Here is a 15,250-nt window from a genome sequence, read left to right on the forward strand (position 1 = left end):
GTATGTATGGCATCCATTTATGGCTGACACCATACATGATTAATACTACAAATTAAATCAAATATACCACAACTAAAACTAGGCTCGATTGTGAGTGTTTGGCCTGTATGTAATTACGATATGCAAGATATTGATATAAATATTGCACAATGTTCAGCTTCATGGAGTGGCCTAAGGGTAAGGCTGCTTACTCTGCGGCTTTTGCTTTATGATGAATTTATTTTTGAATTAAAAAAATATCCGAAGGCCTTATCTCTCATTCAGCATGATTGATATATGCTTATCATTGCATCACTACAGATTTACAAACCATCATACAGTATGTATAATGTCAACAAAAATCTACTTTGCGTGATTGGGACACTTTCAGTGGCTCATTCAGGCGAAACAAATTATGAATTTTACATGTCGTAAGTGAGGACACTGTGCTCACTGTGGGTGAAAGCACTCTGCTTCTATTCCAAGCTTTCAGGAGGTCACATGACATTCTATATGTTGTTCATTACCTCTTTACCGTATTGGTTGGCTGTCTGAGCAGAAAGCCATGGAATTCGATAGGCACTCTCTCAGTGGATATTCCATCTCCCACTTTTTAAAAGAGACTGACAATTGCATTATTGCAGTGCACTTTTCGATCCCATAGAAAAAGCTCAAAAATAGTCTTTGCACAGTCTTTTCCACATGCTTTGCAGCAAGGTTGTTATTTGATAAAAAAAACAGTAAAAAAGAAATTATATTGTGAAATATAATTACAACTTAATTTGCTTTGTATATTAATATTCTTCTAAATGTAATTTATTCTTGTGATAGCAAAGCTGAATTTTTAGCATCATTCCTCCAGTCTTTAGTGTCACATGATTCTTGAAACATTTTTCAATTATTATCAGTGTTGAAAACAGCTGTGCTGTATTTTGTGGAAAACCATGATATACTACCATTCAAAAGTTCAGAGTACGATTTAAAAAAAAAAAAATTATTGTTTTAAAGAAATTAATACTTTTATGCAGCAAGGTTGCCTTAAATTGATAAAAAGTGACAGTAAAGACATTGACTGTTACAAAATATATATATATATTTTTTTAAAGATTTTTAAAATATACTAGTTGTCACTTTTTACTCATATCTCAGTGAGTGGTGGGGCTTATTAAAAATATCTTCATGAAGTCTATTTGAAGTCCTGATTTGAGACAACCAAATCTATAGTGGAGCATACTGTCACTCTATATGGGGCAAGTTGTCACAATACATCTGCAGTTACAGTTAATATTTGGTCTTTAATATTTAAAAACTTGAAGAAATCATGACATCGCCCCAACCTACCTAACATAGATGAGTAAGTATATGTTTGTGAAGTTGGACAATGTGTTATATACAATTGCTAATTATTTTTTAATTAAAATGCATGCAGATTTGACGATTTTAGTTTCTATAGTTTTGGGTACATTTCACATCAGCAAAAAAACAACAACTAAACAACATTTGTTTTTAGTATATCTACTATCTAGTTGCAAAGCTTAATTATTGAAATAGTTGCTGGAGAAGAAAATGACATCACATGATGCTGGTCACATGGTTTTGGCTTAAACTGTTTTATAGTTTTCTGGGAGTGTTTGGTTAGTAACATAGTGACAGAATTTTTGTGGACATTAATAAAATTTAATATTTTCTTATTTGAAAGAAAAATCAATTTAAAATATCTTTTTTTTATAAGGTATTTAGATTGTAGAAATTAATTTCTAGAATAATAAATAATAATCTAGACTTTTTTTATCCATTATTTTCAACTCAAAACCCACTCATTTCAAAAATCAAACATTATAAAAAATAATTTAAGGGACATAAAGACAATTTTATCCAAACTTAAAAACAGAGTGCATAAAATATTGGTGTGAGATGTTTTCATTAGAAAAAAAACAATTATAATTAATGGACAGGAAATGTACCCTAAATAATTGAATTTCCCTGCTTATTGTCACGGTGTGGTGCAGGCAAAAGAAGACAAAGAAGGCAAAAAGCTCCAAGACAGTTCGGCAGAGTTGACGTGAATAAGCTCTGGCTCGGTAGACATGACGTGAAGAGGCTCTGGACGGGCGGTCTCAAGTTCATGGCTGTTGGAAAGGCCAATGGTGAACTGAGAACCACAGTGGAATAATACCCACTCAACAAAAGCCTCAGTTTTCTCGAGGTCCCACATCAGGCAGACGTGCCTTCGTCTCCGCATTGAGGCCTTTGTGAAAGAAAACACTCAATGAAAGGTCGGGGAAGGAGGTAAGGCACGCCAGGTCGAGAAAGGCCGTGGTGTGGGCCTCAAGAGAGAGCTGGTCCTGCTCTAGGAGGATCAGACGTACGGCAGGATCCATCGTAGGGTTTTGGTCCGTTCTTACACGAACAAGACGAAGAAGGCAAAAAGCTCCAAGACAAACTTTTACTATAACTAGAATTTCAACGGGTACAGACAGGCAGTATACACACACACACACGGATACACACACACACACACACACGGATACACACACACACACACAGATACACACACACACACACACACGAACACACACACACACACACACAGATACACACACACGAACGAACACACACACGAATACACGAACACACACACGAACACACACACGAACACACACACGAACACACACACGAACACACACACACGAACGCACACGAACGCACGCGCACGCACGCGCACGCACGCGCACGCACACGCACGCGCACGCACACGCACACGCACACACACACACACACACACACACACACACACACACACACACACACACACACACACACACACACACACACACACACACACACACACACACACACGAGCGCACACACACACACAACATAAGACAGAGAACAGACAAAGACTGGCTGAACTGAAAGGAACTAAATACAGACACTGATGAACACAGATTAACAGAAACTAGGTGACACAGATGATAATTAACTAGACACAGGTGGAACAGATGATGAACTAAATGACAGTAACCATAGAGACAGATGAGTGGCGGGAAAACAGAATAAAGACATGTGACTAGGGGTGACTGTGACACTTATATTAGTAGAAAGATTTTCAATAAATAATAATTTATACATGAAAATGTTAGTTCAGGCAAGAATTAAAAAAACAAAGTAAATTCTACATTAGTACTCAATTCAAGCTTTTAGAAATGAAAACATAAATATCAACGTTATAAAGTTAAGTAAAACCTTCACAACTTTTCTGATACTGGTGTCCCATCATGCACTGGGGCTTGAATAATTAATAAGGTTGATTGCTTTTCTTGTTAGGTTTGGTAACTTACATTTTGTGACATCTGGAGTTCACTATTTGTCACTGTAAAAGAAATGTTGTTGGTTTAACTTAAAAATGTAAGTTACCTGGTTTCCTTACAATTTTGAGTTAAGAGAAAAAAGTAGAGTTCTCTCTACTGAGAAAAAGTAGAATTTACTTAATTTTTTCTTTTGCAAGTCTTTGCACTAATATTTGTAAGTAAATTTCACATGTATGGAATTGTTTTAAATCTACTCTACTAAGTTATGTAAAAATGAACAAAGAATATGTAAATTTAACTTGGCCAGTTTGAGTAATTTCTACTTTGAAGTTTACCCTACAATACTCTGCTTCAAGAACATTTTGCTCAAACAATGCAGCACTGAATCAAGACATGCTTTTTAAAGTGTATTCTTGTTACACTTGACAACATATCTACACTACATGAGGTACTCAACTGAACAAAGAGACCCTTAATACTTGGTACACAATACACAATAACGGTAACAATCCATAGTTTTTGAGTATGATTGTATCATTTTGAGTAGAACTCCAGATTACTAAACCTAACAACAAAAGCAATGATAAAACGGTGTAAATGCAACTAGAAAACTGTGAAAAATGCAACCTTATAAATTTTTCATGGCCCAGTGCATGATGTGAACACAAGCATCAGAACGTTGAGTAGGTTTTAGTGTTATAACTTTGATACTTACTCAAAGAATCATTGTAAACATATCAAAATATTCCAAGTAAATGCAAGTAGAAGCTGCCTTCAATGGTCTGTCACTGGATACATTACGTTTTTGGGTGACTGCTCTGTTGCTATAGACAAGATGACAGCTTAGAGCATTATTGCTCCGAGGTATTGTCAGCACATTCTCTTGTTGACGGGGTTAAGGGTAAAAATGTGTTATTGTTAGATACTGTACAACTGTAAGTGGATGCCCCCTCACCCTCTGAAAAGATATGGACAGCTGTGAAGGGTCTGCTTCAAGCATACAAAAGCAAATATTCACCTGTTTCTAATTCTGCTGTTGAAGGTTATTGCCACATACTCCAGCAGTGTCATGCCATGCTGCTCTTCAAATGCTTTTGTCATTTTTACACACATGGACTATATTCCTTCTGCATTTGAAAATTCAGGTGAGCTTTCATGAACATCAGTGACCAAATCAACACACAAAAATGACAGACTAACAAAGGTGATAAAAACCCTGCAAGTGCATCAGTCAAAAACATTTTTAGATTTAACAGGCTAGTTTTTAAAAGCAGAAATTTGTGCAGAAAGACGTGCAAGGTCTACAGCCAATATACATATGCGTCTCATTCTTTGTGGCATGTGTTCATCACCAGCTGTCGCTGTTTTTAAAAAAAAAAATTGAAACATATACCATGCTTTCAGTGAACTTCCTTGGCGTAGGCCTAATGCTAATGTTAACATATAGGCTACTGGAGGATGACTTTTACGGTGCCAAAGAATGAATACTGCAAAAAATGTCTAGGACAGACTATTCTATCTTGGCCAGTAGACTTTGATATTGTGCTGACGATCTCATAAGAAAATGTATCTGTTTGTTTAGGCTACAAGTTCGTTATTTCGTATGAAGTAGGCCTATACAACGTGATTCATACGAAAACACTTTTTTTAATTATAGCATAAAGGTCTACCCCAACCACGCCCATACATCTAAAGGTGCCTTAATATGCTCATTACCGCAACTATCCGTCGTTATCAGCATAGTTCAACGAATCGGTGTTCCCCGAAAACATAGCGTATTTTCTTGTTTGCATAACGTGGACTCAATAAATCCTTATCTTGAGCCAAATAAGCAAGCTGACATTCAGTACAATCTATATAATATATTCAGAATACATACAAATATAATTTACGACTTTTAGTTTGTCAAGATATTTAAGCGTCGTTTTTGAATAGTGCGCATGTGCCTAAGTGGTCTAGTACGTAAGAACGAGTCTAGATCTGGAAATAAAGCAAAATAATTGAGAAAAAAATGAGAAATAGTTAGTCCTCAGGTGCCATGTCCGTAGTTAATTTATAGAAAAGAATCTAGCATTAATTCGAACTCGAACTCTTTAATGAAAAGTATTTACTCCTCCACCTGCGTGACATCATTAACCAACGTGGCAGAGCGACCCATTTACAACACAACGGTTTCGTGAAACAGTTGTGACTAGTAGATGTCTTCAACAATGCATCGTATAAGCCTATATGGTATTAAGCAGCGAGTTACGTCGCTGTACGGGAAACGCACCCCTGACTTGTAAAACGCATTCACGTGATCGAATAACTCGTTATTACAACTTTAGACTCACAATTTACTTGTACCATGCGACCACTGCAGATTTATTTTTGGAGTTAATAGAGCAATAGAAACATAAGTCCGAATCCGTTGAGGTTAACTGCTCCAATTACAGTGTCACGTGTTGGCTTAAAGGTACACTTCACCCATGTGCATTAAGCTTTGTATCTTTAGAAACCCAGTCATATTTTTGAATGATCATTATTTATTCCCTTATTTTCCCCTGAGATGGGAGAAATAAGGATTTAAGTGTTCCACTTCCTGCTTTTTATGATGTAAAAATCGTAATTTTGCGACATAAAAAGCAGGAAGTCCCATTTCTTTGTATAAGGGTTAAGACTACAAACACTAGCTCATCATTTATTCAGGGGGTTTATTCAGGGGGAGGGGCCCACTCACGCTACAGACCTATTACAGATCAGTGGGTGGGACTTCACTCGCTGAAACTAATAGCAATATCCGCCATCTTGTTTGGAAGCTAAGCTAACAAGCGCTGTGGATCCAGATGGGAAGTTACGACAATGAGGGAAGGAAATAAACATGATATGGAAGAAGATGATTTTGAAAGTCTTCTGCTCAAATCCGACGTTCGTGGCTATCTTTACGAGCCGCAATATAGCGAAGTGTCGGATGTTCCCACATCAGCCAAATCAGAAGACCTGCCTGTCGTGGATGAGGACTGGCTCGAGTTGAGGCGGACTGGTCGTGTCGTTCTACCCGCTCGTGTCGGCAATCCGACTGAAATATCCAGCTCCAGATTGCCAGTAGCCTACTGCGGGCACCAATAAGTTGAGGAAGCTCAGGAGGAACTATTGTTACTATTGTATTGTTGAACTTTTATTGTTAACATAATTATTTTTGTTGATATCATTTTTGAAATAAAGGGTTCACATTTACGTTGTTTTCCTTATTAGTGTTTTATTCCACGTGTACGTTAGATACATTTGGACGACCAACATTCCATCAGTGGAACTAACGTTACAAACCTACTGTTACCTGGCTTACATGATAATAGAGTGCCGAAGTTATGACGTCACTTTGTAGGCCAAAACGCGGAAGTGAGTTAGCATTTTAGCACTTCCGGTTCCCTCGCCCTAAAGTCCATGGGTTTTTTTAATGGGTTTTTGCTAAATCGCCTGAAATAAGGTCTGTGGTTAACAAAGCCTCTAAATATTTTCACGTTTTGATCTATGACATAAAACACACCAGTTATAACCTGCTTGTGTTTTTTTAAACTTTATTGTGTCTGCTTGTGGTTTTTTAAACTTTATATAGGCTTCAAAATGTATAAATCTTGGATTAACTTGTAAAGATTATCTTGATAGACAAAAAGTTTAAGGGTCACAACTCTTTGTTGAACACAGATCTTATTTTCCATAAGATCTGTGAAAGATCATAAAGATCATAAAGATTTTAAGATCATAAAATCTGCGATTTTCCAAAAGTCTATAGGAAAAATGCATAGCTTTTCGATCGAGGGAACCCATGCGCTGCTAACTTCCGAGTTGTCCTACAAAGTGACGTCATAACTTCGGCACTCTATAGATAACAAAATAATGGTCATGCCTACATATTTTTATTCTTATTTTGCAAATCCAAATTGCATTACAATGTTCGGTCTGAACATTCAATATAAATAGAAACGAGAAGTAATTCAATAAAGATTTCGGCAACAAACTAGATTTTTTTTCTGTGAAATGAATTTCAAACTCTGGCGGTACCCAGCCTTGTAGACGGTGGAGTGCTTTCTCTGAATCTGATAGGCAGATACCTCCTCTCTGGATTAGTGGGAGTGGCTTGCGGAGCTGTGCAATGTGGTGCATTGTGGGAGTTGTGGTTTTCAGTACAAATGCGCCCTAAAGTTACTTTCTGTCTTTACTCGGTCAAGAAGGCACCAAATTTGAAAATCTTATTATATTTCGACTAGCTACATATATGACCCACTTTCAATAAAGATGAATGTTCCCACGGGTGAAATGCTCCTTTAAACGCAGCATAAGCGTCAGCAGTGGGGTGTAAACCAACCCAATCTCACGGCAATTTGTACGAATTTTACGAGGTGGCAAATTCGCATGAATTTATACGATTAAGATTTTTGCTAAATTGTACATATTTTCACGAGTTGCCCAATTCATATGAATTCGTACGAAAGACCTAGGGTCCCTGATGCCGACCCTAAACATAGTTTAGATTAGCCAATTAGCCACATTTTACTCACTCGTACCAATTGGTCGTGAGATCGCACAAAAAATTTACAAATTAAATTTTACGAATTCCATCATTTCGGCAAATGTAGTTATATTTAATAAAAAAGTTTTTTGTTTTTATTCAGCCATTTCACATAGTGCTATCAAAATGTGTGTCCTTTATTTCTGTGAATATATTAAGCGATTAGACTTGATGATCATGTAAAAGACCTTTGTGTCTTTGGATTAAAATGGATTTTATTGTATTCGCTGACTTGCTATTTGGCCATCACTTTATCTGTTTCCTTTAGAGAAGTTTAGAGAGTGTGTACAATCACAACCTTTGCCACAACGGATTTGTTTTCAGTATATTCTCTCTAGTTTGTAAAGTTTTGTTTACAATTTGTCAGCATTTTCTTTTCACTCATAGAAGGGGTCAAATAGAGAGACCAAGATAAAGAGACTCATTATAGCTCTTTATTATGTCAAACATTATATAATGATTATCAATCATGCAGTCTGTATAAATTATATGTGCAAATATCAACGTTTAATTTTTATCTGTTTTAGTGTAGGCTATAAACCGATCTATTAAGCATTACTGTATATTGCGGCTATAGCCTTTATATGGAACTGATGTATCTTGTTTTTCAGTAAAATGAGCTAAGAATGCATGCCGAAACATTTCTGTGAATTGAACTGCTCAAGCTAAATGTCACAAGAGAGGTTTCAATTGGCCTCATACTCATTTTAAATGTGTTTGTCTTCAGAGAAAAGTGGTGCATCTTAGTGGTATTGTTGCATTAACATCCTTGGGGTTCATTTTAAATTACCATTTTTGATCCATCTTCATACTATGTTGCTTCATTGATACGCATATGACCATATGGAAGTGCCAGCCTTTTATGAACAAAGACTGTTTGCTAAACAAATAAAAGCAAGAGTTACTACAAAAGGAGCTGTTTACAGAGCTCATAATCCAATACAATGTATTTACTCTGCTAACCGTAAAGTATTATAAGGCCATTCTAAAATAAGCTAAGATAATGTTTTGCTATTACCATTGTTATTGATGTTGCTCAATGACAAAGTACTATGGTTTCCTAACCACTTCAGTGATTAAACTGAGCCTTCATGGTGGTTTGACTGAAATAGGGCAGGAGACATTTCCACTTTAATCTTGGCTTGTCCCACCACTGCTTCAGGCATAGCAGTGCCCAGGATGCACCACTGTAAACATTGGCCCATTTTCTCATGTGAGAAAATCCCTATGCCACCACACCTCTTCTTATTTTAGACTTTGGTGGCCCAAAGTACTGTGCTCTGCAAAATGTATAAACAGCAAGAGCCGTTCTGATAAATGCGTAAGAGCTGGCAGGCCACCAACCAAAGCATAAAGACTGAGATACAACTCGACCTAGCCACACCTCAAATTATCAGGCTAATGGGGGAAAAATCACCACCCGAGGGTTTAAAAAAAATAAAAAATAATAAACCACACTTGTGTGGCCTCAGGACAGGGAAAAAGTTTTTTATCTTGTTTGGAGATATGTCGATAAGTCTCTGTCTCACCTGTCCCATCTGATTCAAACAGAAGTAGGGCAGATGAGTCCTGTACTCTTGACAACCAAACTTGGCTTAAGATTAGATATTTTTGTATTTTTGATCCCGGCACTATTTAGTCTACAAGCTGATGAAAGCACCTGAGTTGTTAATTCAGTATTTGGCTTTTGTACACATGCCGTTAAATTTCTATATGTGACCAGATCCACCTTGCCCGTAATATGAGCAGATCAACCTGTTCCACACACACAGGGGTCCTCACCTGGTACTGCTAATGTAAACCCAGCAACAACAAAAAAAATACCTATTCATATGTGCAGAAACCTTGTTTTGCTGCTTTAAATTCATCACTGCTAAATGACAGAGAGATAACAGGAATCTGACCTGGGTGATGCAGACAAATATAATAATAATAATAATAACTGTTGTTGTGATTATTATTTTTATTAGCCTATTGTTGTTGTTGGTGGTGTTATTGCAGCTGTTTTACATGAAATAACCACCATGTCATTGTAAGATTGTCTCCCCGAAAAGGGCTTGGGATAGATCCAGCTGTTACATAAAGTGTTCAAAATTTATTACAAGTTATAGAAAATAATAATACAATTATAATCTGCTTTAACTGATATTTTTCTGGCCTGTGCTTGTCTAAACTAGTGGTTCAGCTGGCAGTGAGTCAGCTCGGAGCACCATGCTTGCAGCTGCAGCCCAAACTATCCATAATGGCTGCCGCTTTATAGTTCATATCCTTCATTGTGTTTCGAGCGCCATTTTGCATCAGGGTGCAGCTATGGGAACCCACAGCCCAGTCTACCGCTTGACCCCCCTACAGCTCCTGTGCCCGTTTTTTAAAACATCCATCTAATAAATAATATCCGTGCTGCTGCTTTTTACGTCTGATGTTATCAAACATAGCCCATTTTTGTAAATAAATACTGTTTTCATTTTTCAGATTAATGATAATCACTGTTCTTGTTGGATTCTTTTTTTTTTTAAGTATCGTCCAATAATTTTGGGAAAGTAGAATTTTGAGAATAGATTTAGAATTTTACTACAAGTTTTAGCTAATTTTTTTTCCTGAGCATATGCAGTTCCAACCTCTCTCTCTCTTCTAAGAATACTAATAACACAGAATATCACTCATCACAATATAATGATGGTTACAAATTAATAATAATAATATTTGCATACTGTTAATAATGTTCTAGAAAAATAAACATTAATTCAACCTACGGACTGAATTGTGTAGTTGAATCACCATACATCAATACCAAGGAGAAAGAACAAATTCTTAAATTGAATTTCTTTTTTTGTATTAAAATAAATAAACATTCTTTATAATGAAAAAAAAATCGTTAAACCCTAGAAAGTCAATCACACTCGCTCCAGCATATATATATATATTTTTTATTGTATTTTTATTATTTCAACTATGAAAATAACGTACAATAAATAAATTTGAAATTTACTATTAAAGAATCTCAATAAATAAACTAGTTCTAAAATTATTCAATATGGACAACGCCCGCATTGGGAGAATTCCTAAAAGCAGTTCAACTACCCTTATGTCTTACACAATTCCTGAGATTCCAATGATTGAGTTTCACTGAAAAAGTCCGCAACCATTCATCTGTTAATCGAGATAAACTAAAATCCGAGAATCAAAAGGCAATAAAATACCTGAAACTTCGACAGGGGCCATCCCGAAGTGTATTCAAAAAAGATTACATCATCGTATTTTCAAAATAATGGACAATTTATTTCCGTGTAGGCTTAGCTTCACGCCTTTTTTGTTTTTCTTTCTGTAAAAAAAAATTAGGTAAATGTTTTTTTTTCACTCTTTTTCTGTCATATTATAGGAATGTTGCGGTCGAAAAGCATTCACGACCCTGCAATAAGATGTAGTTCGATTGTTCTTGTATGCGTTTTGATGTGTGTTTTTTTTTTTCAGAACTGTAAATGTTGCAAATCTATAGTACAAAGGGTGCTCGTAAACAAGTCAAAATCTTCCTCGGAAAAGTCAACTGGACTGTCCAGTGAGCTCTGCAAACTCGGCGATAAAGCGTCCGAAATCTGTAGACAAGAGTCCGTCGAAAAGAAATTCAAATCGGGTAGAGAGGTGGCATCCTGCGGCTCTGTGAACGAATGCTCCGGCCCAGCTGCTCGGCCCTCAGTCATTGTAGTGGGGTTATCTGCAGTAGGCGTTGGATACGGGGGGGAGTGAACCGCTGTGTCAGGAACAGATGCAGGCTCCGGCTGGTTCGCCTGGCCATCTTCAGGCGTGGGCTGGCTTTTGTCCGCACTGTTTGTGTAGGAGGCAGTTGTCGGGCACGTCTCACTCTCGGAGACTGCGGCCGAACCAGAGCCAGAACCAGATACTTCCACAGATTGGCTCGAATACGGCGAAGCAGCGTCGGTTCCCTCAAGGAGCTCAAAACCGCTGGGCTCGCCTTCTTGCCCGTCCCGGTGGTGCGTAGTTTGCCGTTTGTGCTTCATGCGTCGATTTTGAAACCACACTTTGACTTGGCGCTCGGTTAGATCCAGAAGTGCTGCTATTTCAACGCGTCGGGGCCGACATAGGTATTTGTTAAAGTGAAACTCCTTCTCCAATTCAAGTAGCTGCGTGTTAGTGTATGCGGTCCTCAGCCTCCGTGAACCGCTGCCATTATCCAGTCCACCTTGAGCCTCTGCAAGAATCAAAACAGAAATAAGTCCCACACAAAAGGCGAAATCATCGAACTGTATGTGAGAAATTGTCCAGATGACAGTAAAATCCCAGTGTAGAACAGCCCTGCGGTTTGGGCTTGTCATGTAGCAATGACTGCAATGGTTAGGCATGTCTTGTGGTAATAGACCAGCGTGGTGTACAAGCTGTATTTTAGTAAGCCCCATATTTTGTAGTGTTCCACAGCTTTCACAATATATACGGATGTCCAAAATGGCTCCCCAAGCCATGAAACATGGTTATGAATGAATATTGAGTCGCAGCTGACATCAATTGCGATTAAATCGTTATTATAGATCAAGATTTACTATATGCAGGATAGTAATCGTTCAGAATGTGCACAGATGTGGGGGGAGGGGTGTCTTTTTATCTTTTTTAAGACATTACAGCAACGTGATTTTAAAAAATATATATGCACAACAATTATCCATGCTTAATGGTGCTTGAGATGTAGACATCAGATGAAATTACACAATTATTCCTAAATACAGGAGCTCGTCAGACGTGAAATACTAGCCCATTCAAAGCAGATTATGCTGTACATCACATATAAATAGGACAAAGAACAACTTCGACAGGGCTTTTTTAAAATTCCGTAAATATAGAAGCATGTTAAATGTAACTGTAATAATTCTAGGTTATAATAGCAAGCAATACGTTTACGCTACATTGACATCTATTCAAGTCACGAATCGTTCAGGAAAAAATGTCCAAAATGAAGAAATGCAGAACAAACGCGGTCACTGCTTTGATAAACGTACCTGTCGGGGATTCCAGTCCCGCGGTTGTGTAGCCGGAGGATGCCTGAGAAGGGGAGGCTGCTGCAGCAGCAGTGGCTCCGGGCTTGGGGCACTTCTTCGAGGATTTTTTCTCTTTCATCCATGGGAACTCGTGGGCCAGGGGTGCACCACCCGACAGCGGGGCCGGGCCTTGCTGGTGCTGCGTCGGCGGTGCTGTTTGTGTCCGGAGCTGGAGGCCATTGGAGGCAGTTCGCTTTTGGCTCCTCGGTCGCGCCTGGTTGCCTGTGCAGGGACTCAGACTAGGGATGGTGTGCTCGAAAGGAGGTGGAATTGCTGTCGAGTCCTTGATTGATGAAGTTTGAAATGACTCCAGGACAGCGGGGAAAGACGTCAGGCACTCTGCAAGGGAAGGCTGGCTGTTGATGAACCCAATCTCCCTCTCAAATTCAAAATTCATTGCTTCGCCTGGGCAAAAAGGGCGTCCAGCGACACCAACATACGCAAAAAATAACATCCAAAAAGCTAGGATTTATTTTGCGTTCCTGCTATGACGGCATTTGCGGGCTTTAATAATTGTGTATATTGGTGATATTACTAGCGTATGGGGACCAGGGTCTACTAAACTGAAGACTATGGGCGAAATTGCAGCCAATTCCTGGTCACATGACTCGTCTCAGCCAATCGAAATTCGGGGCCTGGTGGCAAAAGAAAGCAATATTTGTCTGAATTGATAAAAAAAAAATACAACAGGATATTATAATCCAGTTCTTATAGTAACATGGAAGAAATAATAGTAAAAAAGTCTCCCACTTGCCATGTGCTCGGACAGCCCTGTTTTGTCGTGAGAGGTAAAGTGAGGGCCTCTTATGCTAGACAACAACAATCCAAATGCAGAACTACCGGTGATGTAATTCACAGGCCTTGTCTGATAAGCACATCCACAATATGACTTCTTACGTATTTACAATCAATGGTCATTAATCTTAAAACTTTTGACAAGCGTAACAGACAAGAGATGTAGCTCTTGAAATATTTATTTGATCAAACACATAAATACGGATGTACGGGAGTGATGTTGAGATTGTCTGCCACATTTACCAAATAGGAGATTCCCAACCATTCCCACACAAATAAATTATTTTGGGGTTTACCTTTATTTATTTTTATTTTTTTACGCAGAATCTGAAGAACTGCTGATACCTGGGACCTTAAAGCGCGTAAGTTTGCACTAAATCCAGGTTAGAGAATTGTCAATTAATATTATATTTCTTTTGGCTATTATTCATTATCTTTTTAATAAAAAAAAGTGTAGATAAGACATATAATACCGCACGAAAATTATATGATGTGTTTGTGTGTGAAACATTTGTTGATGTGACAACCAAAAGTTCATCATGAGGTCGCGTTTACAAATGGAAATTGCGTAGCCTATATTGACTTGAACACATTGAACACGTTCTATTGCAGATTGGACGAAGAAAGCAACAATATAATGTTACCTGATGAAAAACTAAGCAAAATTGGTTGCGTCAAAGTCTAAAACGAATGGGAAAAGGGGGTAGATATTTTTAGAGCAAGAGTAGAGAGGCTGCGAGGGTGATCAATCTTTTCGCCGGCAAACCGCTTGACAGCAGCCACCCTCAAGAATTCGCCTTTTTCCTCCAAGATCACAACAAAGAAAACCCCCATTATACCATCGTAGATTTGTGGATTTTTTCCCCAGAATTATCTCTTTTTTCTGCATTGGAAACATTCTATTGGCGCGTCGCATTGATAGGATTATTAAAACTAAATTGTGTTTCAGCTAGCTGTAATCTGAAATTGACTTCGCAAAAGTTCGGATTTGCAACCCGGGCTTCTTTTCGTCGTTTTTCCTCATCTAAAAGAACAGTGGAAACAGATAGAAACCTGTGTGGGTGTCTGGGAATTTTAAAGGAGATACAAAGCAAGCTGTAGGCCGTGGGCGCTTCGGAAAAGGCTTCAGTCTGAAAGGCCCTCCTTCACTGCAGAACGGAGCTGACTGCGATGGACTGGGACGCACTGATAATCTCTCTTTTTATTTGTCGTCGTGTTTTACGTTTCTATTTCGGAGAGTACTTACATAAACAATTATCAATTTATTTTTATTTTTATTTTTATTTTCCAACTGGATTTTTTTCACTGCAAAATAATGATGTTTTGGGACGAAAATTTTTCGTTAAAAGCTTAAAGGAATTTATATCACCCGAGGGACAGCGGTTTTTAATTAATATCTTAAGATCTATCTATTTGGATTGCACGAAGTAATTTCAGTTTTTTAATATTTGATACCTTATATTTATACACTGTAGGCCTACCTCCAAATGTGACTATTTTCTGTGTAGTTAAAAATACAAGAACTTGCTTCTTGTGCACTTTTTTACTCTGATAAACGCGTTGATGTATTT

At 37.9% G+C, this 15,250-nt stretch overlaps 1 protein-coding gene and 1 long non-coding RNA gene across 2 annotated transcripts in view; one reads left to right on the forward strand and one right to left on the reverse strand.

The window, feature by feature from the left end:
• Positions 1–15,250, forward strand: part of LOC143721560 (uncharacterized) — a 264,252-nt gene that overhangs the window by 201,052 nt on the left and 47,950 nt on the right. The window lies entirely within an intron of this gene.
• On the reverse strand, positions 11,406–15,247 carry hoxb2a (homeobox B2a). The gene is given in 3 exon segments (XM_077212068.1): positions 11,406–11,818; positions 11,820–12,046; positions 12,846–15,247. Coding segments are annotated over 3 exon segments (1,005 nt in total). The 5' UTR covers positions 13,339–15,247; the 3' UTR covers positions 11,406–11,533.

This window comes from Siphateles boraxobius, unplaced genomic scaffold (genome assembly GCF_051911475.1).
Source record: "Siphateles boraxobius isolate OS27281-9 unplaced genomic scaffold, OSU_SipBor_1 66, whole genome shotgun sequence".
Lineage (NCBI taxonomy): Eukaryota > Metazoa > Chordata > Actinopteri > Cypriniformes > Leuciscidae > Siphateles > Siphateles boraxobius.